The sequence below is a fragment of the Platalea leucorodia genome (genome assembly GCF_965183815.1).
Source record: "Platalea leucorodia genome assembly, chromosome: 3".
Lineage (NCBI taxonomy): Eukaryota > Metazoa > Chordata > Aves > Pelecaniformes > Threskiornithidae > Platalea > Platalea leucorodia.
In genome coordinates, this window is record NC_138825.1 from 32,873,796 (window position 1) to 32,900,324 (window position 26,529).

The 26,529-nt window shown below is 46.4% G+C and overlaps 1 protein-coding gene across 3 annotated transcripts in view; it reads left to right on the forward strand.

Annotated features, from left to right (window-relative positions):
* The first annotated feature begins 274 nt into the window (after positions 1 to 274).
* The window catches only part of LOC309588550 (uncharacterized protein), a 60,084-nt gene continuing 33,829 nt past the window's right edge, over positions 275 to 26,529 (forward strand). For all 3 annotated transcript variants that reach the window (XM_082308012.1, XM_082308010.1, XM_082308011.1), the window contains exons 1-3: positions 275 to 841; positions 19,316 to 19,391; positions 20,724 to 21,214. In XM_082308012.1, coding sequence (XP_082164138.1) covers positions 737 to 841; positions 19,316 to 19,391; positions 20,724 to 21,214 — 672 coding nt within the window. In that variant the 5' untranslated portion in view covers positions 275 to 736. The remainder of the gene's footprint in view (positions 842 to 19,315; positions 19,392 to 20,723; positions 21,215 to 26,529) is intronic.

Consider the following 26,529-nt stretch of genomic DNA (forward strand, 5'->3'; position numbering starts at 1 on the left):
AGAGCCCGCCCAGGCCGGGGCCGCGGGGACCGCCGCCCGGGAGGGCAGGAAGGGCCGCCCGGGAAGGAAGGGCCGCCGGCGGCGGGCCCTCTCCAGCCGCTCGGGCACCCTCCGGGCCGGGGGAGCAGGCACCGGCGTCGCTCCGGTGGGGCCCCTTTAAGCGGAGGCCCCGCCCCGCCCCGCCCCGTCCCGCCCCGTCCGGCCAATGGGCGCCGCGGCTGCCGCGCCGTTTGTTACAAGTTTCCCGTCGCGGGCAGGGGCGCGGGCGGCCGGGGGCAGCGGGGCGCGATGCGGTGCCCGCCTGGGGCCGCCGGCGTCGGGGCTGACGGCGGGAGCGCTGCCGTGAGCGGGGCCTGGGGCCTCGGCTAGGGAGCTCTGCCGTCCCTCAGTAAACACTCTGCGCCGAATGTCTCTTGTCCCTTGCAGCACGCTGCCAGCTGGTACCTCCCTCCTTTCTGAAGCGTAACCGGGGAGGGGGTGGAAAGCAAAGGAAGTTTGGTATTTATTTTTTTTTTTTTTCGTTAGCCTTTGGAAAGGGATTCCCTTCTCCCTCCCCCGCGGAGGGCTGTAGGACAGAGCGTGGTGGCGGAGGAGAGGGGCACGGCTGGAAGCGGGCTGTCCGGAGCCTTGCCCCCCCCGTCCCGCCCTGTACCTGGGGGTGCTGGATGCAAGCTCTGCGGAGCTCCTCCAAGCGTAGCAGCAGCGGCTCGGCAGATGTAGATGCGTGCGTGTGTGTATGCTTAACCCTTTCTTGGCTCCACGGATTTGTACCATGCTGAAGATCCTCACCAAAAAGCTCAGGAACCAGACTTTGAATGAAATTCAACCTTTCCAGCTAAAGGTAAGAACAGCCGGTTTTGTCTCGGTTGTTTTTCGCACCCTTCTAATAACTAATAACGGGGCCTTGCGAAGCTAGTAACTTGCAGTGTTTATTATGCTGGGCCAGTTTCCTCTCAGCCCGTGTGCTCGGTAGGAACAGGCCTAGGCTGTATTCCTGTTACTAAACTCCCGTTCCTTTGCTCTCAGAGTTACCTTGCACAATTAATACAGAAAGGTGGATAAAGGCAGATGTATCTGTCTATTCTTTAGAAGTATTTACTTTTAACGGGGCTCACATTTAGCTACGTAGGCATTTGCCTGTCTACTTACCTTTGTATGTGTGCAATCTGTAGTCTCCCAGCCCTCACCAGGCTAGAACCCCCCCTGTGCTAGGTGCTGTACAAACATGATTTGCCTAAAATGCCTTTCAGCTCGTTATTTGCATTTCTCTCCCTTCTGGTCCTGAAGGCTGGAATCTGAGCTGAAGTTTGCAGTCGGGTTCACTGCATTGACCCATGGCTTTCCAAACTGCTTGCATCCTTTCTTAGAGTTCAAAAGAAGAATGGGATCACAGATTCAGGATAAGGAATATCTAAGCCTTTCCTGCCAAATGCAAGGAGGAATTTTTGAGCCATATGCAATGGGATAAAAATGGAGTTGTGACTGAACTTACAAAAAATTACGAGATCCTGATTTGGTGAAAGTGGTGTGAACCAGGCGATACCCCCTGAAATCAGCAGTTACTCTGGATTGGCATCAGTACTGCGGGAAGTGTAGCACCTGGCCCCAAATCAAAGAAGGGATCTGGGAAAAGTAGCAGCCCTCGTTGCCCGAGTTGGGGGCTGGGGATCCGTATACCAGACTCTAGTGGAGTCTTTTGTATGTGTTACACAGAGGCGGATTGCCGTGTGGCTGCACTTCTGCGCAGTCACTGGACACGGTGATGGCAACTTTGTTAGAAACAGTGCTGATGTTTCCTCAAAGTTTGCTGTGTCCATGTACTTCTTCCTGCAGAGATTGCATATTCTGTGGTTCTTGGGGGTGGCAGGATTAGATTTTATTTTTGGAAGTAAAATAAGGGCAATGCTTTAAGTTGTGGTGGACAGATTCAGTGCAGAATATCTCTCCAGAGGCAGTGGGGGATTTCTTTTGAACAATGTGTTTCTGGGCCTTGTGGCTGTGATCGCCTCCTTTAGCTTTATTGTTTGTCTCTTGCAGCCTCAGGTTGTGAAACTGTGAGAATCTGTGGAAGAAGCTCTCAGGGATATATACAGCCTTCAGGATGCTTGGAGGCATGCAGGAAAACCCCCAGGAGTGGGTATCTGCAGCCATTTTGTTCACATTAGTGCCAAGGTTTTGTGCTGCAAACAGGTGGTCTGCATTTTTGCAGGCTCAACAGAGAAGAGAGACTTAAGCTTGCACTGTTTCTTGCAAGGCTAATGCATAGACCATCAGAGGTAGCGTTGCAGCCTGCCGTGGGGAGCGGTACAATGACTGGCATACATGTGTATGGGCAGAAAGCCAGACTTTCAAACTCTGGGTTTATATATGTTTTGTAGGCCTTTGGGGACCACGTGCAGCTGGCTGCTCTTGGTTGAGGCTCGTACCAGCATACTAATCACTTAACAGAGCGTGCAGTGCTCTGTCTTAGGTGTTGGGCCAGATCTCCTTGCAGGTGTGGACATAGGATAGGCGTCACAAGTGGTGAGTGGTGTGGGAGCTGCCCGTGGCTGCACTGTGCGTGGACCATGTGGCGAGGCCAAATGTCCTGTACCATCTCCCTCCACTGCCCTCGGATCATGTGGGGCTGCCAGGCACAGACCGGACTTCTGCCTTCTCAACTTCCTCACGTTGGTCTGTGCCTGTGCAGGTCTGTACGTATTCTGGCATGTGCGGTACGTGCATTATTTAAAAGGTCCAGTCTGCTGTCATTGAAACTTAGTGAAGAGTTAGTTAGATGCGAGCATAAAAGCAGATCTGTAGTAGTGTAAGTGGAGAATGAGCAATTAATTTGGATACAATAAGAACTGATCTGCATCCACCACCCAAACAAAGAGCTTTCTGAGCTTTAAAAACAGTGTGCTTAGCTGCTCTTCTCCTTCATTACCCAGTTGCTTTTGCACTTTATGACCTTTGTGGGAAGTTCCCAAATTCGAGGGAAAGCGAGCTGCTGTTGTGTTTCTAGCTTGCAACAGTGCTGCCGTTAGGCAAAGTCCCAGGAGACTGTCCTTGGGTAAATTGTCAACTCATTCTTGTAAGCTTGGGAGATTTGACCAACCTTGGATTGGCATCCAAGCTTTGGGAATCTTTCCAGGATGAAATTTCTGCCCACTGTAAAGATCTCATTTTGGTACCATGTGTCCTGAATTGGTTTAGTGTGGTTGTGATGGGTCTTCCTAGTCTTCCCTTACTTGGAGAAGCTGAGAGGCTGCCATTGCCTCCTGTAAGTGAAACCAGGAAATATGCAAGCTTTAGGTGTTGATGTAATGGACTTTTTTTCCCTACTAAAGTTGGTCTTTAGGCAATTGACAACTAAGGCTGCTCAGAGAGCTTTGACTCAGGAGGTCTGCTGGTTCATGCTGGTGTTGCTTAGGAAGTTACTGTCCCTTTATTGCCCTTTCACCAGAAGTCACCATAATGGGAAGGGAGGAACTGACTGACTGACATTTCACCTGCTGTTGGGTTAGCATGCGCTGCCAGCAGTTTCTGGTAAGGGTGGCTGGGCTGTGAAGTGTGGTAGGTAGGGTTTAAATTTGAACCCTTAGCCTTGGAAGATTGGTCCTGCTAACCTTCCTTCCTCCCCCCTGGACGCTCCTGCCCCTGTGGCGGGGACGGCTCAGTGGCAGCGTGTCCACTCCTGAGCTGTTGCGGTTCATAGTCCAGCCTATTGGCTTAGAGTCCTTCAGCTGCTGCAGCTAAATCCAAGAAAGGATTGTGAATTGGAGCTTTGTGCCTTGGCCTGTTGTTCCATCTCTTGCTTCAGTGGTCTGGTGTTATTTGCTAGAGATTAGGCCAGATTCAGAAACCTCTGGTTTTTGGCTGGCTGTGAGAAATCGAGAGCCAAAAGCAAATCTGACTTTACAGGTTAGGGCTCATCTTTGATAACAGCTGTCAATTGGGTCTGTTCCAGAGCAGACTTTCTGGGACAGGAGAGAAGAGTGAGAACGGGGTTGTCCCTTACTGTAGTGAAGTGCTTCAAATAAGGAAAGTGAGAGGGGCCTGTAATTCAAGGCCCGAATTTTTTGTTGGTTGTCCAGTATTACAGGCTAGTGCAGCTTTTTATTATTTTCTCTCATAGTTTTGGACTGATAGCCCTCAGAAGCCCTTCCTGGATTATAAGTCAAATTGTTGAAGGAGCTTTTAAAATGCACATCCTGGGGTTGCATGTGGGTTTATGTGATGGCGTACTGATATTGAGCCCTTAGAAGTACTCTCCAACCAACTCAGTTTCTCACACAAATGCATTTCTTCCAAATCCCTCTTTAACTCTTGTGCCCTTGCATATTTGTGTAGTGGCTGAAGTGTAGGTGTCTTTTTTTCCAAGCTTCGCTTGCAAGCAAGCTCCTTGGGGCAGGGAGCATCTGGTTGGAACAAGTCTGTGCATTGGCAGTCAAACTAAGCCCTAAGTTAGTGGACCTAGGTGTTATCAGAATGAAACAGTTGGATTGTGGTGTGCTTAAAAAAATAACTGGCTGGAACATGCAACTGAAGAAAACTGAGCACTTTAAGGGTGGCAATTCCGTTCCAACTTTGCTGTTGACACAACCAACTTTGGAGGCGATGCAATTGATGTTCTAATCCACGAAAGTTGTTACATTACTTATGTATTTGGCATATTCCTTTTTGTCCTGGACAAAAAGGTACTTAAGACATGTTTGTCATTTCCTTAGTGTCGATCAACGAAATGAAGTCATGTGTGAGCCTGTTCTGGTAATAGAGAACTGCATTTCTCTGCTATGGAATTTTAGCCTTGTGCTTGCTTACAAGGGGACTGTGGACTAGGCGCTAACAAAGCCACCGTGTCAGCTCTCTTCATGTACCCTTGCAGCTTGTACGTGTGCATACACAGCGCTGGGGACCAGCAAGCCATGTCAGTTATTTTCTGCTGGCATCTGCATCTGGAGTCCGCTACGAGACTTGGGTCTGGCTGGCCAGCCCTGACGAGTGACTGGGAATCATCCCGATCCTTCCTATATGAAGGGAGTTCGGTTGGCTGCGCGAAGCAAACCTCAGGATCACAGGCAGTGACTTCTGAGTCACTGTGCTGGCAGTAGCTGGTTATTCTGCAGAGCCAGGAGTGTGTTATTTAAACTTTTTCTCCTCAGACCAAAAGAGAGTGAAGTAGCATCATTATTATTGATGCACAGTGGGGGTGCTTTCAAAGATCCGTATAAGGGCTCATGCTTTCTATAAATGAGGACAGATTAGTTTCCTTCTTTCTTTGGGTTGACTGCTTGTCACGTGCTCAGCCAGCCACTTGTCTTCAGGCTGGCTGAAGACAGCTCGGCACAGTGAAAATTTAGCTTCATCTGTCTCCTGTCGTTTATGAAGGTTTTCTCTCCTTCATGGGTTTTTCAGCACATCCCACAAGACAGGTTCATTCCTCTAGGGCTGGAGGACTCTATTTTACATCAAAGCTTTGCTTTCCTTCCTATTGGTAAGATTAGATGCTTCTGGTTTGTCTTAATCTCACTCAGGAGGGGGACAAGCACTTGCATGAATGTAAGTGTGTAAGTACAATTTTGGCTATTGGTGTATCTATGAAGACACCTAAAGTTAGGTTTGTGATAATTTGGACTAAAATTATGTTAGTGGGTTAGAAATGCTGTGATAGATACTTAGCCAAGGCAAAGAATAGAACAGGCGATCCCAGACACTCAGAAACCTTAAGTTTTTGAGACTTCTGCCTGAGGCATTGTAAAATAATAGGTTTGCAATTCTTTCTACTTGGCTTCTAAGGTCTGAATCTTCAAGGGCTGTCATCTTTCCTGTGCAGACGTCCAGCACCAATCTCCTGTAATGACTTAATTCCAGAGAGTAGGACTTCAGACAAATTGCAGATATTGCAAATACAGCATGATGGGAAGCTCATTGACATTGGAATAGTTCAGTGAGACATCCTCTCAGCTGGCCTTGTTTATGACTGATATGAAAATATGGGCTAGATTTAAAAAAAAGAAATCCACCCCCCAGTGTCATGAAGAAACCCGGTTACTTTTCCGTGTATTTCCCAATTCTTGATTTTTATTTGAATGAAAAATTGAATTCTGAAAATGTAATACTATGTATTTAACTTTTGCATTTCAGTGAAAAAAGATTAATCCATTTTGCTTTGCTGGACAGTGTAGTTCTACTTCATTTCTTGCTGTCATGCACTGTCTTACAGCTCCTGAATTTATGTTGCACTGTTTGGGATGCTAAAAGTTTTCCTGAGCAGAAAAATAGCTTATATTTGAAGTGAAAATAGAAAGCAGACCCAGGTCATCATTTATTTTAATTATGGCTCTTGCAAAACAGTGGGTTCACCTTTTTTTAAAGTACAAAGCAAGGCTTGCATCCACTTAGGACATCTCTGTGGAATGGTGGGTGGGCAGGGCACGCTCTGCTGTGGCGTGCCAGTCTGGCCAGCTTCTCTGACTGTTCCTGGAGCATGCCTGGGGTCACAGAAGTGTTCTTGGGATGCCTCAGTATGGGAACCAAAGGCTGTATTGCCTTTTCAGTGAGAAGTACACTCCTACCTGCAGTGTAGGCAGCCCCAACCCCTCCTACCCCCATGCACTTATCTGTAGCCCCTGTTCTCCTGTTCAGTGGGATTCAGGTTGCCAGGTGGCCCAACTCTTCCTAGCAACCAGCATCACAGGTATGTGTGCACTCAGGGCTGTTTTCTGCAGCAGTAACTGTTGTATGTGGCCGTGGGCAGAGCCTGTTTGTCCTCTTGCCACCGTTGACCAGCAGAGTCAGCCAGCTAAGCTGTTTTTGAATAGGCACCAGCACCACCCACAACCGCTCAGCATGAACACCCAGGCAAGGATTTAGAGAAAAGCCAATTAGTTGTGACCTTCAGCTGCACAGAAAGCATTCCCTGTGCAGTATGAACTCTGCTGTGACCCAGGCCTAAAAGTCGATGTAGAGGATGGATGGCCCAATGTGACCTATGCAGAGCTGTCTCCGTGCCAGTCTGGGCACAGGCCTGCCCAAGCTGTGGGGACACAGCACACAGGTGAAGCACAGTTCGAAGAAGTCTGGTTTCTTCTGGACCAGCTTGGTCACTGCTTGGGGGTGGACAGCTCAGGGTGACTCTGGGCATTTCTCCCCTCTCTTGCTGTGTTCTTGCTTTTCAGACCCATTATAACTTCCTCCCTGCTGTGGGCTGATCTGTTTGGACATTGACCTGGCCTCCATGTGTACCTCAGTGTATACATCAAACTGAATTGTTCAGTTGTTGTAGGACAGGCATTTTGAGGCTGGGGCATCTTGGGAGCTGGCTGAGGCAGAGGGGGCAGATCTTACATGGTGAGTAGTCTTTCTTCCTCCTCTGTAATTCCTGCAGCACACCACATGCTTGGCCAGGTGAACTTCTGCAGTTCTGTCTTTGAGACAGCCTTAGCAGCATGGGAATGCTACAACAGAGTACCCTTGTGTGGGTACATCATGTGAAGAGCTCACATGGTTGCCTCTAGTCCAGTCTTGATAGCTTCGTGGCGGGTGAAATACTGTGGACATTTATGGGAACTTCCTGGCGGACCTGGATGCAAGAAAGTATCTTGCTTGGAAGATTTGCACCAAAGCTGCCACATAGCTGCATGTGCAATAATCCAAATCCGGGGTCTTCCTAGTTGTTCTGGGTTAGCATGGCAGAATGTCATTTGCGGGTGGCAGGGGCTAAAAGCCCAAAGAAGGTTCTGTGAGTGACTATTAGCTTTGCAAGCAGCTGATGTGGACCAGTCTTTGTTTCCAGCCCTCTCCTCCCCCAGCACTCTTAGCCAGCCAGCCCACCATGCAGGCTCACTGTAGAAATAAAGTCCTATTGCAGAGCCCCTTCAGCTTGCCAAGGCTTGAGCTGTGGTGCTGGGAACGGAGATCGATGCCTGTGCCCCACTGGCATGCACCTTCTAAATGAGTGTTGTCAGTGAGGAGATGTGGTGAAACCTGGGGAGGTGTCCCTCAGGCCTGGTAGACTGAGGCTATGGATTGCCTTCCTCGAATGAGCTGCCGTCATGTGCGACTGGCATTACTGTGTTGGTTGGTCATTGTAGCCAGCAAACACACTGGAGAAAAGCCCTTTACAGCTTTGCCTGGGATCACCTCCCAAACCTTCATCAGCATCAGCCCATATGAGAAGCCATAAGATTTCAGGGCTGGAAACACTTTCAGAGGAAAAGAGGAAACCAGTGCCTGAGCCTAGGTGGCCTGAGGAGGTTTTGGTTCGTCATGTCTCCCATTTCAGGGATGGGCTGACCTGAGGTTTGTTGCCTGACTGCAAGGGAGATGGTCCTTATCTGAGTTTAGATTTATGGAAGGACAGGAGATGTCTGGATAAAGTACTCCCAAATACCTCAATATTCATTAATGGGCACAATGAGAGTAGATGGACCTTAGTTTCTGACATTTCTAGGGAACAACCTATTGATTGGCCTTGGGTAGCTGATTAATTGACTTGACTGGGCTACAAACCTGGTTTTGAGCCACCGATTTCAAGGAGATCACAGAATTCAAGTTGCTGATGGCATAAAGATCCTATCCCTCACACTCATTTTGTTCAGAAATCTGTCTCGTCTTACTCCTTCCTAATGGGGTCACGTTGTTGCCATGATGCAGGCTATTTTTTATTTAACTGATGTCCTTACTTCTTGGCATCAGAGGCCACAATCTGCCGAGGTCTACATGGGTGTAAGATGAGAAGAAAATTTCCTTTGGTTGAATAAGGAATTTCCCATCTTGAGGAGAGGTGCCAGACAGGCAGCTAGACCCTCCAGTTTGCTGAGAGTGTGTCTGGATGTAAGCTGGGAAAATATAAAATAATCGTTCCATATCCTGTCACCCAGTTATTACACACAAAGCCAAGTGGTTGTTGCAGACAGTTGTCTGCAGCCAGACTGGTTTTTGTGTGTGGGTTTCTTTTTTAATTTTTTTCTTTATTCCTAGCAGTTGGTTATTCCGAAGAAATAAAAGTTCTTTGGCCAAAGGCTGATTAACAGGAGAGAACAGTGGTATTTGGTGTGGAGCATATGAAGTGACATAATTTAGAGGCTTAAAAAATCAGCAGCTTCCATGTATATATTTTTGTTCACAGAAAACCCTTTATTCTGGCTTGGACAGCATGAGCCATTCTTGGGAAACCCCTCAGTGGTATTTTGCAGAGGGCTGCAGTGCAATGCAACTTTTCCTCTGTCTTTCACCTGAAATGATATGTGGGGGTGTTGATTTAGTATGTGATGCTTGGACACTGTCAGTAGCTATCTGTGGTGAGTGAGGTGAGTTGGATCTGTAGGAACACTGTTGGGTTTTGTTCTGTGCGTTCACTTGTGTTGTGACATTGCAAGTAAATGCATGTGCTGTGCAGCCTGCTGCCATGAATGGGGCTTAAGAGCACCCATCCCGTGTTAGATCTATGATCTGTGGGGCTTAAGAGCACCCATCCCGTGTTAGATCTACCATCTCTTTCCCTCGATATCCTATCTCCTGCAGGTGCCAGAGGTGGGCACCTAGGTAAGACTGTAAGAACAGCACATACTTTGGTCTTGGGACTTCTTGAGACAGAACTGCTGTCTGTGCATTAGTAGCCCAGTGGATGACTTCTACCTAAACCTGTCCCCCCACCAAATCTATGTAGGGCCTTTGCATCCAGAACATCCTGTGGCAAAAAGTTTCACACCTTTAACTACATGTTGCTGCAGGATCACCCGTTGTTTGTTTAGAACTTACCTTTTACTGATTTAATTTCGTACTTTCTGGCTCATATATTGGAGGAGAGAGAGTAAACATTCAAATTCTGTCTTTGTGCCATTCATCTCTAGCCCATCCGTCCACGTGCGGGGTGAAGAGACCACCCCTTTGGTCAGATTCTCCCAACTAGGAACTACTTGGAATCACGCAATGCCTACCAGGAAAGGATCTGGTGCAGTGAGAGCTGTTGTAACTTTTTACATGGTCCTAACTTTTACTTTAAAGATGCCTGACTGGATGGATCAAAGATCTGATCTTGAAGGATTATCATGTATTACTGGCTTGCTCCATGATAAAACACAAGAAGTTTGGTGTAAATCCATAGAGATGAAACAGCTTGCGTCTGCTTGCACTCAGAAGGGTTAATGTGGGATTTTTAGAGGAGGAGAAGCCTGAAATGTCTCATGTGCTCCAAATGCATTTTCCAGCCTGACTGTAAGGCATTGTTCCTTGTGTTTGCAAATCTGGCTAATGTAGTTCTTTATGGCTGAGCAGAGGTGAGTGTCGAGTGAGGTCTCCCAACACAGGCAGCTTCTCCTCAGCCAATGAAGTATCTCAGGGCAATGGCAGTTGCCCTCTCTGGGTCATTTGAGGAGGGAATGGAAAAACTGTTACCAGATGTGTTGTTTATGCCAGCTGCTGTCAGCTGTACTTCCCTGGTATAGGGGACCCATGCAATGCTGGGGAGTTGGTGTAAACTGTCAGAGGAGCTGGCCTGTGCAAAGGGACCTCTTCTCATCACAGCAATGTAATAACTGAGCTAGGCCAGTGAGGATGGGGTGCAAGTCAGGAGGAGAGTATTTAAATCCCTATGGACTAAGCAGGAATGGTTGGCGCTGGTATGAGCAGCCATCTCCCATCCTCCCCTCTCTCAGCATTACAGGTAAGATTAGCTATGCCATAGGTGTCCCTCCAGTTCTAGGTGTCCCTTGTACTGTCTTCCCCTTATGTCTGAGAGGGTTGTCAGCCTGTGATAAATAGTGCTGCGTTTAATCTGACTGTGTTTGGAGCTGAGGTTCAGCAGCAAATGGGCCGTAAATTACAGATGGAGCTAAGTCACTGTATCTTAATGCAGGGTGGGTGAGGCCCCATAATGAAGGTCTTTAATCCTTCAGGCTCCTTCTCATCTTTCTGGGCTGCTGTGCTTGGCGGTCTCAACACTGCTGAATAACACTGCACCTGCAGGGTGCGAGCCAGGGGAATGCCGGGGCTCCATGGTGTGAGCTGCCAGAGGAGTTGACCTCCTTTGCAAAGGGATCTCTTTGCAGCCCAACCGTTTTGTAGGTTGCTGCTTCTTTCTGATGGGTGTTTCCTGACACTTTACCACTGTTGTCTTTGCTAATTCCCTTCTGAACTATGTATGCAAAATGCTATCTCCCCACACAGGATGAGAAAGTTAACAGGTGAATGCTAGTCTTCCAGGAGAATCCTTGGAACTTGGATATGAATTAACCATAACCCTCTTTATCACATCAGCAAAGCCATGAGTCGAGTAGCAGAGCTGGTGAGAAACTTATTGTGTGGCTCCATCACATGCAGGTGACTGCCGGCTGAGGCCAGGCTGCACTGGGTATTTGTACTGAGCAGAAACTGAGTGATGGGAGAAGAGTAGGAGAATTGCTGGAGACTTACTGCAGTGTGGCATATCTGGAAGATTCACTTGCAGGTAGAAGTGGAGTTGGAGGAATGTACGGTTTTTGTCACTATAGTAAGAGCTGTAAACCTTAACCAGCCTCTTAAGCTAACAACATAGGGATAGTTTGAGAGTTTTGTAAAAATTCTTGCTACCAGAAAGGATGATGCATATCACAGCATCAAGCTGCAGCATTCCCCTGGCTCCTATACTGCAGAAGCAGTCTTATTTCCTAAAACATAGTGGTCTGGGAAGGCAAGGAGGAAACTGGAGGATTAAAGGCTCTACTTCAGTGGTAAAACCTTTGTTACCAGACCTCATCCACCTGCTGAGTGAGGGCTGTAGTGACTTTGTTCCATCTGTAATTTCTGACATCATGACCTGTTAAATCATGGCGCCAAACATCACTGCGATTATGTTTATGAAAAGAAATTCTGGTTCTCATAGTGGCTTTGAGGATAATTAAACTGAATGGAGTTCTCTAAGATTTGGAGTATTTTGGGTGCTAAGGACCGGAGTCTGGGTGTTTTCTGCCTAGGAGGCTTTTTAAAGTCTCATTTTTTTTGTTGGTAGCATTCTTTTTGTGTCCTCTGGCACACAAGTTTGATGGCTGGTGGGAGGAGCATGTGCATATATGTGGGTGTCTATACCATTGGTGTCTGCTGGGTAGAACTGAGTCTGTTCTAGTCTCTTTGCGAGTACTGCCTTTTGGAGGTTTATCTTGAGTGGAATTTAAAAGGATGATCTTGGTTTTGCTCTTCTAACAGTATTTGCCCAGAACTTTTGAGAACAGAGCCATGGTGGATAGCAGTCAATGGAAAAGGCTATTGCTGTGGCTCACCTGATACCTGTGTATAAGACCCGATCCCTAGCTGATGTAAAACAGTGGAGCTCAATTGTAGGCACCAGTTGCGTTCAGTTCCCTGTGATCAGAGAACATGAAACGTCTGCTGTTTCTGGTGACTATGGAGTCCATGTGTTCTTCCACTGCAGGCTCATTGGTGCTGTATACTGTACTTCTCTGGAGCAATGGTGAAGCATCAGGACTTGCTGGTTTGGGGTTTTTTTTGTGTGTGTGTTTTTTTTAATTTTTTTATTTTGTGAAAGCCCCTGGTGTTTTTATCTTTAGTCTTCCCCTGCAAAATCATCTCAGCTTAGCCCTGGGAAGAGCAGGAGGAGATTTAGAAAAGGAGGTTTGATACAAACTCTGACTGCTGCAAGAGAACTGATGTGGGGCAGATAAGAGTGTGCCGAGAGTCCAGCTGTGCTCTCTGGGTTTGGAATGAACCACATTTTGACCAGTCTCTGTGCCCCTTGCCCGTGCTGAACCCAGCGCCACTGCACGTCTCTCTGCATAGCATCCTCTGATTCACTCTGCTTGCAAATGAGGATCCCCGAGCCCCGGGCAGTGCCCTGTCATCTCTGTAGTTCTAGTCAGGTTTGGCCACAGTTGTAACTTCTTTCTAGGAGCTGTAGAGAGTAGATAAACATAATCTTGCCATGCAAACAGTACATTCAAAACACACATATTAATTCTTTTGTGGAATTACAGAAGGATGAGGGAGAGGATATAAAACAATAAGAGGACCACACACGAGCCTCCCTGCACCCACCCACCACTCATGTCCTTGCTGTTCTGTGCAAGCCTACTGTTTTCCTCTCAAGATCTAGGTAACTCAACTTAAGCCCACGCTTCTGGAAATCAAGTTCAGTCATTGTTCCTCAGAACAGAAGCTCAGTTTCCATGTTCTCTGACTAATTACTCCCACCACTTGCATCCTGAGAGTTGCCAGTCACCATGTTTGCCTGTGTCTGTGTAAGGTAAGCATTCAACAAAAATGATGTCTGTATTGTTAAAACGTTGTGGACTCTGCTACCTAGAGTGACTCTCTGCCTCTTTCAAATCTGTGAAACCACCGATGGTTAACTAGACTCTAGACCATGCAGAAGGTGACGTGTCTGACTAAACATGCAGCATTCCTATAAAAAAATAGGAATTTTTCTGTCTTCAGCATGGGGCAGGCCTGGAAAACAAGGGCCTTGAGGAGTGCTCTGTCCCACTGGCCCATCATGGCTTTCACTGACTCAGCCAGGCAGCTGCTCTGTCCAGCAGGACAATGTTCAAGGGTTATAAACCCTGGGTTTGAATTGTAGCCATTTGCCAGGAAATGGGGAAAGGAGTTTGGAGGCAGAGCTATTATGAAAATTAAAAAGGAAAATAATGATACTAACAATGGAAAAAAAGGCTTTAGAAAGCTTTTCCAAACTAGGACTGTTCTGGCTGGAAGTGTAGCTGTTGAAGGACCCCAGCTGTAAAACTCAGATCTAGTCTGGGCAGTCATATCTCACTTGTGGATGTTTGAAGACTGAACTGAACCTTTCCTCTAATCTCTAACTCTGCTGCTTTTCTTGAGGAGAGAGTGAGAATTACAGCCTGTTTTACTAGCATAAATTGTCCCTGTAATGCTGAGTATCTCTAAAATAAAATTTAAAGAAGAACTTGGGAGAGGAGTTAGGTGTTAAGTTGAAGGTCTGTTTGACTCACTCCTTCCTTCTTCCTCATGTTGTGCCATGGCTCAAAACTGCCTTTCAGTGTCTCAATCTCCCTTGTTTTCCCACTCTCTCTAATCCAGAGTTTCTTAAAATTGGGAGGATGGCACCTCCCTCATTCAAGATCAGTCAGTGTCCCATGGCAACTGCAGCAATTGTTGACCTGGAAAAGTAACAGTGAGGAAATTTAATAAAATGTTTTTCCTAAAGCCAAGCAGTTGGGAAGGAGAAGAGCCAGCAGCAGAGCTCTGTGCTGTAGGATGCCCATGTCTCCAGCAGCTGCTCTGTAGGCAGCGTGGCAGGGAGAAAGTAAGCAAGCACTGGTTTCATTTCTTCAGTCTGAAGAAATTGGTTCCCCATAGCAGAGATATCAGTAGTCATTGGTGAGCTCATCATCCCTTTCTGGTTTTGTGCCAGGAACGAGTGAGTGAGACCAACTCAGCAAAATCTCTTTCCAGGGCACATGGAAGGGGCTTTACTGGAGTGCCAGGGCTCAAGTGAATGAGCCTGTGTCACAAGCAGTCTTATATGTGGCAACACAGGCAGCATTGGCTTCTGCTGGGGAAGCCACCTCCCTGGAGGTAAACTCACTCCTTCCCTCCTTCCCAGAGGAAGATTGGGCATGATGCCTTCCAGCCTGTGTGCATTCTTGATTCAAGCTGGGAAAGAGGGGTTGCCTGTGGTCAGTTGTATCTTTGCCTTATCTGCTCCTCATGCATGCACCCTCCCTCCACTGAATGAAACCACCCTGTTGGTGTTTTAGTTTCTTAGGACAATACAGCTATTAAGTACAGTCTGTTGGGAGAGATTTGTTCTGCCTTGGAAGTGAGATTCCCTTCTCTTTTGTGAGCTCCCAGATGATTCTTAATGTAATCACTTTTGATCATATGATACCAGGTTAATTTCTTTTCTGTAAGCAAAGAACAAGAGGACCTTTGCTTTAACAGGGTGGGGTTTTTTAATTGTTTGATGTATTTCAGGGCTTTAGACTGCAACTTTTAGGGCCTGGGCAATTCTGGCTGCAGCTAGTTATCATTACTCAGTTGGCAAGCAGCAGTTTGAAGAGAAAGACAAAAATTTTTTCTGTCTCTAGCTTTTTCTTTTACCTGCTAGTTTGTCTTTCACGTTAAATCTCCCTCAAAGTTATAAACTTTACACTCAGTTCTCCTTAAATACCATCTCATTATTCTACACAAACCCATCTTTCCTTACTGGAGATTGATGCAAAATCAAGTGCATGGGGAAGTTTGTCCATGTTTCCATCTGGCACGGTGGGAGTCCTTGGCCTGACAGAAGGCATGTCTGGTGCCGGAGCTGAAGGTGCCAGGTGTAAGACTGACATCCTCATCAACAGGAGGCTGCGGTCTTTGAACTTCAGATCTGATGCATTTCCTGAAGACAGACTGGAGGTTGGATAGGCACCCATCCTTTGTTTTCTGGCTTGTTTTGTGCCATGGCTTGTAAATATTCACACATCTATGTGAATTGGAGATTTTCTTCTCTTTAATTTTGCATGTTAAGGTACAGAGTGTACTGGGCACATCCTGGGCAACCTGTTCTAGTTGACTCAGCCTGAGTAGGGGCTTGGACTAGGTGACACCAAGAGGTCTCTTCCAATCTAAACAGTTCTGTGATTCGTATGCTGTAAATGAAGCCATAATCTAGTGGGATCTTTGACATGGAGATGGAGTTTTCTGTTATTGCAATGCCACAATTCTGAGTTTGTCTGAGGCTGTGCTGCCTCGGACAAAAGTAAATCTGTGGCTAATATAAGACAGGGACTGTGCAAGCGAGGCTGGAGGCCTGAACACAATACCACTGTGTTCAGTGGAATGCTTTTGAAGAGAGGACAGTGTTACTGTTAAAGCCTGAGAAGAGTCAAGGCAGAGAGCATTTATCTCCAACTGGTCAGAGCATTAGTCTTTGATTCTCTATATCTTTATAGTTTCTGGAAATTCTTGTTATCGATACAGACAGTCCGTTTTTCAAACTTCCATTAATCTTTGCCTGTGTGGTGTATTATGGCAAAGAGTTTCATGAGTAAATTTTGAACTCTGCAAGATTAATGGTTAGTCTGCTATGAGTGATGGTTCTCTGTTAGGGAACATGGGAGCTAGGGTCTCATACATAGGAGCTTGGGAGACTTCAGTTCCCACAACCAGGATATAATTTGTGGAAGGATTTACTAATAAGAGAATGTAACAATACTAAAATAGAAGACCTTGCTAAATGACAAACAGGGGGAAATGATGATGTCTCTGAGAAAGATGTGAAGACCAAGCAGGAGGGTATTTGCATGTATGTAACCCACACAAAATCAGAGATGAGAGGACTTCTGAAAGACAGTGCAGGTCATGGGACATCTGAGGTAATGTGACTTCTGAGTCCTATCATCTGTTTACTTCATTCATGCATAAAAGGCACAACTGCTGGATTTTAAGGCTTTTTTATGGTTAGCCTGTGATGTATATTATGAAAATATTCTAATTTCTGAGGGTATTGTCTAGAACAAGGATATAATAAACCGGTGGGAGTAATGGGAGAAACCAAGTCTGAACGTTGGGAGAAATGTGCTACTGGTATGTTCTTCTTCCAAAAGAAAAGATGGGCGTCAGGAAGAGTGGCTCAATAGGTGTCTCTAATTGCCTTGTTTCTGAAAAGCACTTGGTATTTTGCTCATAAAAATTGTAGTTGATTCTAGAAGAGTGGGTGCTTACTTTTCCATGGCTAGCATCAGGAGGATGACTAGCAAGACTGTGGGAGCCCCTTTTTTTCCATGAAGCCTTTCGTATTGCCCTACCACTTTAATTTCTTTGGGATATACTATGGGACCAAATCCATAGACTCAGCAACTTCTTGTTTGGAAGAGGTTTCTCTTCTCTCGCAGGTGCTCTGAACAAAGCCTCTAGAGAAGTGTTCAAGGCAACTCAGAGGGGCTTAGCCTTGGGCTGCCTGTGGTACTGCGGAGGACTTAGCGGGAGTGAGTTACCCATATGAGACAAGAGGCTAGCAAAATTGTACTTGTGTGGGGAGGAGTGAATATTCTGGAAGCCCAGGACAGTAGACAAAGACCTTCAAAACATCAATCATTGACTCAAATCCAACTCCTATTTTAATAATCTCAAGCCAGTGACATTGTGCAGTAGCTCTTTGACCTGCATGTGCTAGGTGTCATTGCCTCTTTTTTGGAAGCAGCGCCATGCCATGTATTGACATTTACACAGTACAAAAACTGGAGCTGATAGATTTCCCACACAGAGCCGTTAAACCTCACTGAAAACCCTGCCATGTCCAAATGAAGGGTTTTTATGTGGGAATGAGCCACAAACTAAGGTCAGTACCTCTTGAGTGAGTTAGAATTAGAGCCTTAGCTTTTGTAACGAAGACAGGACCACTGTTTGTCTGTGCAGCAGCTAGCACAATGGCACCTCAGTGTCAGCTGTCCCCTCTATGAACTACCATGGCACAAACAAGGTATTATACCTGTTCTGGAGACAACTAGAAGTCTGTTAATTTGGCAGTGTTCCTCAGTGCCAGCTGCCTTTATTAAATGACTCATGTGTGTGAATATGTACAAGCAAATTGTAGTTGTGGTGGAAAAACAACTCCCTGCATTTACTTCAAGGATATCAGAAATGGGGATAAATCTGTGCCACTTTTCCCATTCATGATTTGACAGTTGGGAAAGTAGTTTAAAGACTAGCGAGGAAGGAGAATATTTTCTGATTTCTTAAAGGGCGATGCAAATATAGAAGGGCAAAAGGTAGCTTTAAAAAAGGAGGAGAAAAAAGGTGGCAACAGGCTTTTGGAGGAAAAAAACAAAACAAAACCAAAAACAAAACCAAAACATAGTCCTGGAGGATGGTCACAAAATAGATGGGTTGACTTAATAGCTGTCAAAGTCAGAATTTCTCCACTAGTCCTGTTATTTCCCTGCATCAGCTGTACGTGTCTTTCATAGGCACCTAGTTAAGTGTAGTTACTCTTTTGGGTCTCTGGGAGACTGAAACACTCCCAAGGACGTTTCCCTAGGAACAGTGGTGGAGTCAAAATGTGTCCATGTCGGGGTAATGGTTGCATGCTGCCTCGCCTTCTATAAAAGTCAAGCATAGCACATCAGTCACTTTTAAAATGGAAGCACAGCATGTAACATTTTGAAACCTGTTACCACTGGATACTGTTGTGGGCAAGTAACTTGTGAGACTCAGCTAAGAATGGTGGGAATGCTTGTTGTTATTCTGGATAAAAGGTGTAAAGAATAATAAAGCTCATCTTGCAGTGATCATGTTATTCCAGAACTCTCTCTTGTAAAGGTTTCTTTTGAAGTATTGCATTTTCATTTGACTCATTTGTGTTTGGCCATTGCCAGAGACACATACTGAGCTGCATAGCTCAAAGGTTTGATCTAATAACTTCCAGGTATGCTATATGCAGCAGAACAAAAGTCACTTTCGGAACAAGGTAGGTAGGGTTTCCTCTATGTAGGAAACTCAGCAGCAGTAGAATCTATCTGACCTACAAAAGCTTGCTTTCAGATCTCTTAACCCTTCTCAAGAGGCAACTACCAAGTTTGTTCAGTGTTAGAACATGCTTTGAGTAAGTGGGTATTTGGGTATACAGCAGGTGGTTTGGTCAAGTCCATTGGCTGACCCAGAGCGAATGTTCCTGAAAATTCCCAATAGATGAAATATGTGAATTGCCATTACTCTTGGAGCGTATAAGGGTGTTCAGTGGTACTGTAAGACTCCGTGCTGGTGGGGACAGCATAATGTTATTGTTTGCATTTCTGTGAAACCCTGTTTCTTTGATTTCTATTACCTTCTGCAGAATTGTCCTGTAGGAAAGCAAGATGAGTCTGTTCTTTGGCTTGTGTGTGTGTGCTTTCAAGGGGGAAGTGTGGGTATACGCATAGGACCGCTGATGTTAACATGCCACTTCCATTTGTGGATGCCGTGCAAGATGATAGTGCTGTTGACAGGAAGTGTGTTTATTTCAGCGGTGGGTTTTGGAGATTCAGTTGTCCACGTGATGTGGATGTGGTAGGCCATGGTGGTTATAAGCTGTGTGTCTGGGGAGCTAAGGGCAGGGTATGTTCGTTGTGCTTGGGAAAGAGCTGGCGGTGCAGTAAGGTGGAAGTAGCGGTAGGCTGTGTGTTTTGTGTTGCTGCAAGTAAGAGGATACGATGGGAGTTTGAGGTTGGGAGATGAGAATGTGTATACAGGGAGGTGCTATGGCCGGGTGTGTGTGGTTAGTTGGGGTGAATGCCTGCAGGATATGAGAGGGGGAGGGTGGGGGAAGTGGCTTGGGCAGCAGCAGGGCAATGTTCAGTGTTCATGATGAAGCCTTTTCTTTCTCCTTTCCTCCTAGATCTCCTACCCCCCAAGTGATGAGGACAGCGACGACTCTGAGGGAGAGAACCAGGAACTTGCTCAGATCGACAGAGGTAAAGGGATGAGATAGGAGGGTCCTGGGATGTTACTGCTGAAGTCCATTTTGCTTTTCACTTGTGCTTTTGGAAGTGCTTCCTTCTCTGTCCCTAGTGTACTACAACCAGATGCATTAGGTCAGTCACCTTGAAGTCTTTGGGACCCCATGGGGAGAAGCTGGTGTTATCAGATGCTGCAGTCGCAGTTTTCTTACCAGAGACAGACATTGCTAACCACATGTTAAGACCCCAGTACTGCAAACATGGGGCAGAGAAGGTCTACAATTGGGCCAGCAGCAGAGCTGGGACTAAAAATTTATCTTCTATTCCACGCTTATGCACCTGTGTCATTGTTGTTCTAGGTTTCCTTGTCCTTGTCATTTCCAGTTTTGACCTTCCCTTTCCTCATTGCCCTGGACTCACTTGCCTGATTAGCTCACTCCCCTCCTCCAGTACTGTTGGTATTGGGCAGCCCTATTCTTGAATCTGGCAGAGGGTCTTTCATAGAGGAGAGACAGGTGCTCTGCTATTGTTTTTGGACCTGGTATGAAGCGGCTTAGAGCTGTAGGTGAAATCAGTAGTAAATGTATCTCTTCAGCTATGCTAAGTCTCTGCTATTTGTGCATGCAGTGTGTTTTATTGTAATTTAGTCAAATTCAAGTGGGTTCTTATGCAAAGGCAGAAGAACTTAATTCCTGACCCACAGGACATGTCCTGTTGAAATTCAAATCCCTGCTCCACATGATGAATGTGGAAAGAGCGCAGCAGAACAAGTAAAGCATTCCCAACTTATGGCTGAAGGCAGGCTCTCTTGTATGGTAAGCCTTGTAATAGAAAGAGGACCCTTACGTCCAGAAACCAGATTTCTATTATTTGAGCCACAGACGTGCTGCTTAGAAGAATGTAACTAACTTACCTCCTCTGCCCTGAGAACTGGTTGCTAGAATTTAATGTTTCTAGCTAGAAGTAACTGCCTAACAACACATTTGCAAGATCACGCCTTCTCCACCTTCAGGGGATGAGGTGGGCGGCAGGTCTGTGTTCTTGCTCTGCAACTAGACTTCTAGGTGACAGTTTGCAAGGGGTTGTCTAGCAGTCTGGTCTAAACAAAGTTCTGGAAACTTCTAAAGGGAAGCATTCAACCAGGGGGGTGTTTCTTCTGGGAAAAAAAAAGGCAGAAAACAGCTCAGAAGTTTGCTTGGGAGGAGGTAAAAAACAAAACAAAACAAAACCAAAAAAACCCACAAAAAACCCCCAAAAACCCAACAGCTCAGGAGAAAGCAGGCCCAGTTTATCGGGGCATGGGATGCAGATCTGCTCTGCAACTCCTCTATCTCCTCCTCCCACCAGAGAGAAGACGGAATTGTACCTTGACCCCTCTGGCTACCAACCAGCTCCAGAACCAGGAGAACCAATGCTGCAAGGTTCGGGCCCTCTTCCATGCCAGCCTTGACCGCCACAGCTCGGAAGAGGAGCTGGAGCGCATCAACCGAGAGTTTGCTGCTGAGAAACGGAAGTGGTCCCAGGTCAGCAGGCTTGCCTGCTGCAGCGACAGCAACAACACCTCCTCCAGTGACGAAGAAGTGAAGAACTTGTGCGCTATGTCCTTCCGGCCTGTGGCAGAGCAGGCCGATGGCCTGCACGCCAGCCCAAGCCCCGTGCTGTTCAGTGCCTCCCCTCCCAAGAGACTCCAGCCTCTGGTGCGGAGCCCAGCCTCCAGACCTTTAATCTTCACAAGCGTCGGGGCGGGCCTTGAGCAAGTCATGCCTTGTAAGAGACATCGACAAGGATATGGGGATAAGGTCAGCAGGCCCAGCCTTGACCTGGAAAAAATGCAGCAGGTAAGGCAGAACTTCGTATGAGGAAAGCAGCATCACTTGAGAGAAGGTGGTGTAAGCAAAGATGGAAAAGGGTTATTGAGGCAGGGTTCAGTAAAGTCATAGCGTTGTTTCTTGTGATCACGTCTTCAGAGGCATGATTGATACTTCTGTCTGTCTAGGATAAACTAGGCCTAAGTGTAGATACCTCTCTTGAGAGGTAAACCTGCTGCTACTTGACTGGCTTTTGCTACAGTTGGGCTGTTCTCTTGCTACCCCCATTGGGAAGGCAGCACGCATACTGACCGGTTCATTGCATGACACAGGAACAAAATCACTGGAGTTCATTTTTGTCAAGTTACCCCTGCTGCCATGAGCTGACCCGTACCATTTATTCAAAAATAAATCAATTGCATGGGGGCGTATAAAGAAATATCTTTGTGATGAAAGTGGTTGTAGACTTGATGCTAATAGGTGTTTCCACACTTGTTGACCTCCATAGGCCCAGGTCTCTTTATGCCTCCTAGGAGATTTTTACAGCAATGTAAACCAGTGCTTTTCACCTTCTTGACACTGTACAAATACAAACTGTTTACAGTTTGCTCTAGATGCAGTTACTCTTGATTTTGCAGGACTTTTGTAGGGGCCTGGGATTGAGGTGTGTAAATGCTAACAGTTTGCCTCATCTCTGCAGAGGCTGGGAAATGGGGTATGCCTGGTACTGGTGGGCTGGGCTGCCCTGCGCAGTGCCCATCTGGTGCCTCTCTTTCAGAAGGCATTGCTTTAGAGTTAGTATTTCAGCTTGCTCTTCATTATTTGTTTTTCTTCTTGCACTGGTGTAGTGTCAGTTTGAAAGACTATCTGCAGACATCTGCTGATCCTGGTAAATTGCAGTAAGTTAAAGAGTTATTTTCAGTTCTGAATTTCCTCTCATTAAGGAAGAATTTCGGTGCCTCTGGTTGGTTGGATGTGCTAGTTTTCACCTCACTAACAACGCCCCTTTTAAGCCTACAAGATGGACCCACTAAAAGAAAGGAGTATGCATTTATTTTCCAAGATCTATAACAGCGAGACCCCTCCATTTCCCCATTACATCGGTGCTTGTTCTCAGTCCTGCTGGCAGCATACATCCCCTGAATACATAATGCAGCGACTTGTGGTTTCAGTACAGTTTTCCTCACCCCCTCTTCGCCCTTCTCGCCAAGTTTCTGCTCACAGAACATTCAAAAGGCCCAGTCTTGCATTTCACGTCACCCAAATCTTCTACTGATACTGACAGACTTTAATTAGTCTCACATCCTAATGAGAGGAGAAAAAAGCTGGTAAGCCTGTGCCCAGCCTTCTTTTTTTCAGAGTGCACGTGAGTAAATGGACAAATTTTCCTTTCAGCCCAGGTGCTTTCTCTGATTTGGATCCTAGGCATAGCATCTACCTGCTCTGCCTTAAGTTCCCTTCAGCAGTGTGTTTGGGAGTGTGTTGATGAAGGTTAGAGGCTAATTTAAATAAGCTTTCCAAACTCTTGTGGTTTTTCTGGGAAACCTTGTGAGAATGATTTGCTTCCTGGCCTGTCTGCTCTCTACACTTCTGGATTAATTGTGGCAAAGATTTTTGCAAAAAAGTTGAAATCTGGAGTGGAGGTGGGAGTGTGTTTTTTAAATAGCATTTTTACTTTAGATGTCATTAACACTTCTAGATTCTGGAATCCCTGTTAAAAAGAAAGGATATTCAGCTAGTGGTTTTAATTTAAAAGTGTACTTTCTGGGGGGAGCCGGGAGGCAGGGAGGGGGAAACATGCAGGGTGAGATGGAGCCTGAATATTGTAACAGTGTTTGGTCAGTTGTATTATTTTTATAGTTTTAATTGGTTAATTTTCAACCAGTAACATCTTGAAGCTTTATGATGACTTCTTGCTTGATCTTGGAAGTCTTGCTCACTGCATGGCTTTGCTTCCTACCTGTACTTGTTTCTGCTACAAAAATCATGACAGAAATGATAGTGTTGTAGATTCAGTCTTCTACTGACAGACATTTGGATTCCCATCAGCTTAGATAAAATCAGCGATCTCATTTCTTATGACAGTGATCTGAAATGTGGGTTTCATTTTGAGTTCTTCCACAAAATCCTGATATGAAGCTGGGCAAGTCTTGTTCAGTACCTCTATTCCCCACCTGTAAAATGGGACCAGGGCGTGTGTTTCTTGGTCTGTTTTCATTCTCCAACAAAAATGCCTCTTATTAACTGTCTGGACAGCACTCGGCATTGTGTGTTTTTTAGTCAGGTAAACAAAGCAAATGAGGAATCATAATATTAAACTGGCTGCTCTAAGGCTTTATCTGGGCTCTGAACATCATGCTGTTCTTGCTTTGCAATTCTTATCCTTACTATCATGTTCTTGCCCATGAGAATACAGCTGAAAAGCTTGATCAGATGGAAACTTTTTTGAGCAGCAGGTGTGGTTTTCACTCTTGTCCCTGAGCCTTACTTCCCATTTCTGCGTCTCTATGAAGCTGACAGATGACAAAGAGTATCGGGCAAGATTAATTTGTGCCAGAAGCAAATGCATTCTGAGACGAGAGGATACTTTTGGGTTCATGATGTGGTATGGGTTAGTCAAGGGTGGGTGAAGAGATGCCAAGTGCTTTGTCTTTGCATCAAATCCAGTTTATGTTGGATGGTGATAGAAGATTGGTCCCGAGAATTGTGTGGAGTGGCTCTGTGTGGGGATGCTTAAGCTATTCTTAGGGTTGAACAGACAAGGTAGCTTTTGCAGGAAGGCCATGGATTGGTGGCATGTGGTGTCCAAATGTCTTCCTGTGTTCCAGTGATTTGGTGCCTTTTGGTAAGGAAGGGGAGCAAATTTGGGAGAGACAAGTGGGTTGGGAGCAATCTGAGTGCTTTTGAGGGCTTAGGGAACTGCTGTGCTTCTACCTCCACGGCCTGTGGATAAACGGAAATCTCCATCATCTGGGCCTTTCTGTTCAGCCTCCCTCAGCAGGAAAGGCTGCACAGGAGCAGGTTTAAAAAGTCCTGTTCTGGTTAGGTGCCAGGCCATGCCTTTCCAGCTTCACAGGGCTGTGAGATTCTACTCTTTTGTGCCCCAGCCATGAGTTTGCACAGTTGGTGGGTGCATTTCCCACCCTGGCTGGCTGGTCAGCTGGCCACCCAACCTTTTCCTTATTGACACTGAGCAAGGGGAATTCAATACGTGCTTTTTTTCACTCCTCCAAAGGGCTAGAAAATTAGCTCAGAAGACTTCTTCCTTTCTTTCCCCTAATTGGGCAGAAATACCCTGGCTCGTGCAGACACCCGCGATGCTGCAGTGAATGCCCTCTCCCAGCCGCCCCTTGATCGTGGTCCTTGGACAGCAACCTCATTACGCACAGCCCCTGCTGCCAGCCACTTGCTATTTAATGAAGGCCGTGCATGTCCTAGAAAGATTGGGGCTCCTGCCACCCTGCTAACCTCAGCAGATCTGACTTTTTTGGAAATGCTGTGAGAGCATGAGGTCAAGGAGAGTGGGGACATCCTTTGATGGCTTGAGGTAAAGGCACCAGGGGACGCAACGGTCGGCTGAGGTGTAAGGAAGTCCAGGGTGTAACAGACTCCTTGGAGCTGCTGAGTTCATTCCCAGGCGATGAGAGTAATTGGTCTTGGCACGTTGTGTAAACAAATAGAGAGGAAGTAAAAGGTCTGTCCTCCTGTACTGTTTAGTGGGACTGTTTGGAGCTCCTTTGAAATCTACTTTGAGCAGCTTGACAAGTCAGAGTGCAGCATTTGCAGGGAGAGAGATCATAAGAGGGATCTCTTGGAGGAGAGCAGCTTTGGGTTGGCAGGATGAGAAATCCAAATCGCCCTCATCTATGTGTTGGGTAGGTGGCTGGTAAGGAAAGCATTGCTTTAAAGTACAAGGCAGAGAGTTTGGGTACATGGCTATATTTCCTGTTATGCTACAAAGTCACTAGGTAGTTCTGAGCAAATTGTGAAACTCCTTCTGCCATGGTTTTCCTGCATGTATGAGTAGATAATACCAAGCTTCCATTGACTTATGGAGGCTTATTGCATTATTTAAAATGCTTTGAGATCCTAGGATGAAAAAGGCCAGCACAGAAGAGAAAACACATCATGTATGAGCATTTGGATGCTAGTCCTTCTGCTGAATATTTGAATACTGGCATTTTGGTTGGACTGGGCCTGGTAGGGTGACTGGCACTGAAAGCTTTCTTTGGGCCAACACTGGTTGCACAGAGGCTGCAGGATGGCACTCGTCACATGTGACCCCTGTGTCACCAGGACCAGTGTGTGACCCCTGGTGCGCTGGGGTCTGGGCTGCTAATGGCTCCAGGGTGAGACTTCCATATCCTTAGCACAGCTGGGCTTTGCCCTTGCCTGTCTCTCCAGGACTTGACAAATAGTTCCCAGATAGAGAATGTGTGAGCTCGAGAGTCCTTTTCACCTCTCTGCCTCCCATTTGAATCCAGGCCCTGTCAGTTCCTGGAAATTGTTATCATCTGTTTGCCTGTCTGAGCTTGCCTCTGTGCTGAGGGGGTGCTGGAAAACCCACTGCTGGTGCTGGTGGTAGTTTCATCACTGTCTCTGCCCTGGGCTTCGTTCTCCAGAGTGACTGAGTGGAGTTCAGGGGCCTCTGCTGAGTGTAACAGCTTACACCATTTCCTAAGGGGCCCAGTGCCAGAACTTGTCTCTCCCAGGTGTGAAAAGTTGGACCATAGCAGTTCTTTGTCCCTGGGTGCAGTAGAGTGCTTGTTGAAGCAATATAATAAGGAAACTGTTGCAGAAACTGATTGCGCCATTACAGAATGAGAAATCCTGCTTCTGGTAACCTCCTGCAATTTTGCTTTTATTTTTCACCCCCAGAAATATTCTACAACAGCTGTTCCTCCAGCACAGAAGCCCCTGTCTATCTCACCCCTGCCAGCATTTGGCACTGAAGTAGCCAGCAAAACAAATGCTATGCCTGGCTGCTGCAAGGCAATCCTATGAGAAAGTTTGGGGCTGAAAAAGATTGATTAGATTGTCTGGTCTGCTTGCCTGCAAGGATGTAGTACTGTGGCAGAAGGCTCTGGGACTCTCTAGACATGTACCACATGAATGGGCGATGGGGCGTGGTAGAGGTCTCTCATTCTTTGTGTCTTTGGAGGAGCTGAGGAGATGTTCTCTTCTGGTTTGATGTCTGTTGTAAAGATTCTGGCTCAGTGCCACCCAGCTGATGTCTGGCTTGCTGATAAAGGCATTTGTAGTCTGATGGGGCAGAGGGAGGGAGGGTGGGAAGGAAGGGTGCCTTCTGAGAACACCCAGGTCTGGGAGGTAGAGAAAGAGAGACT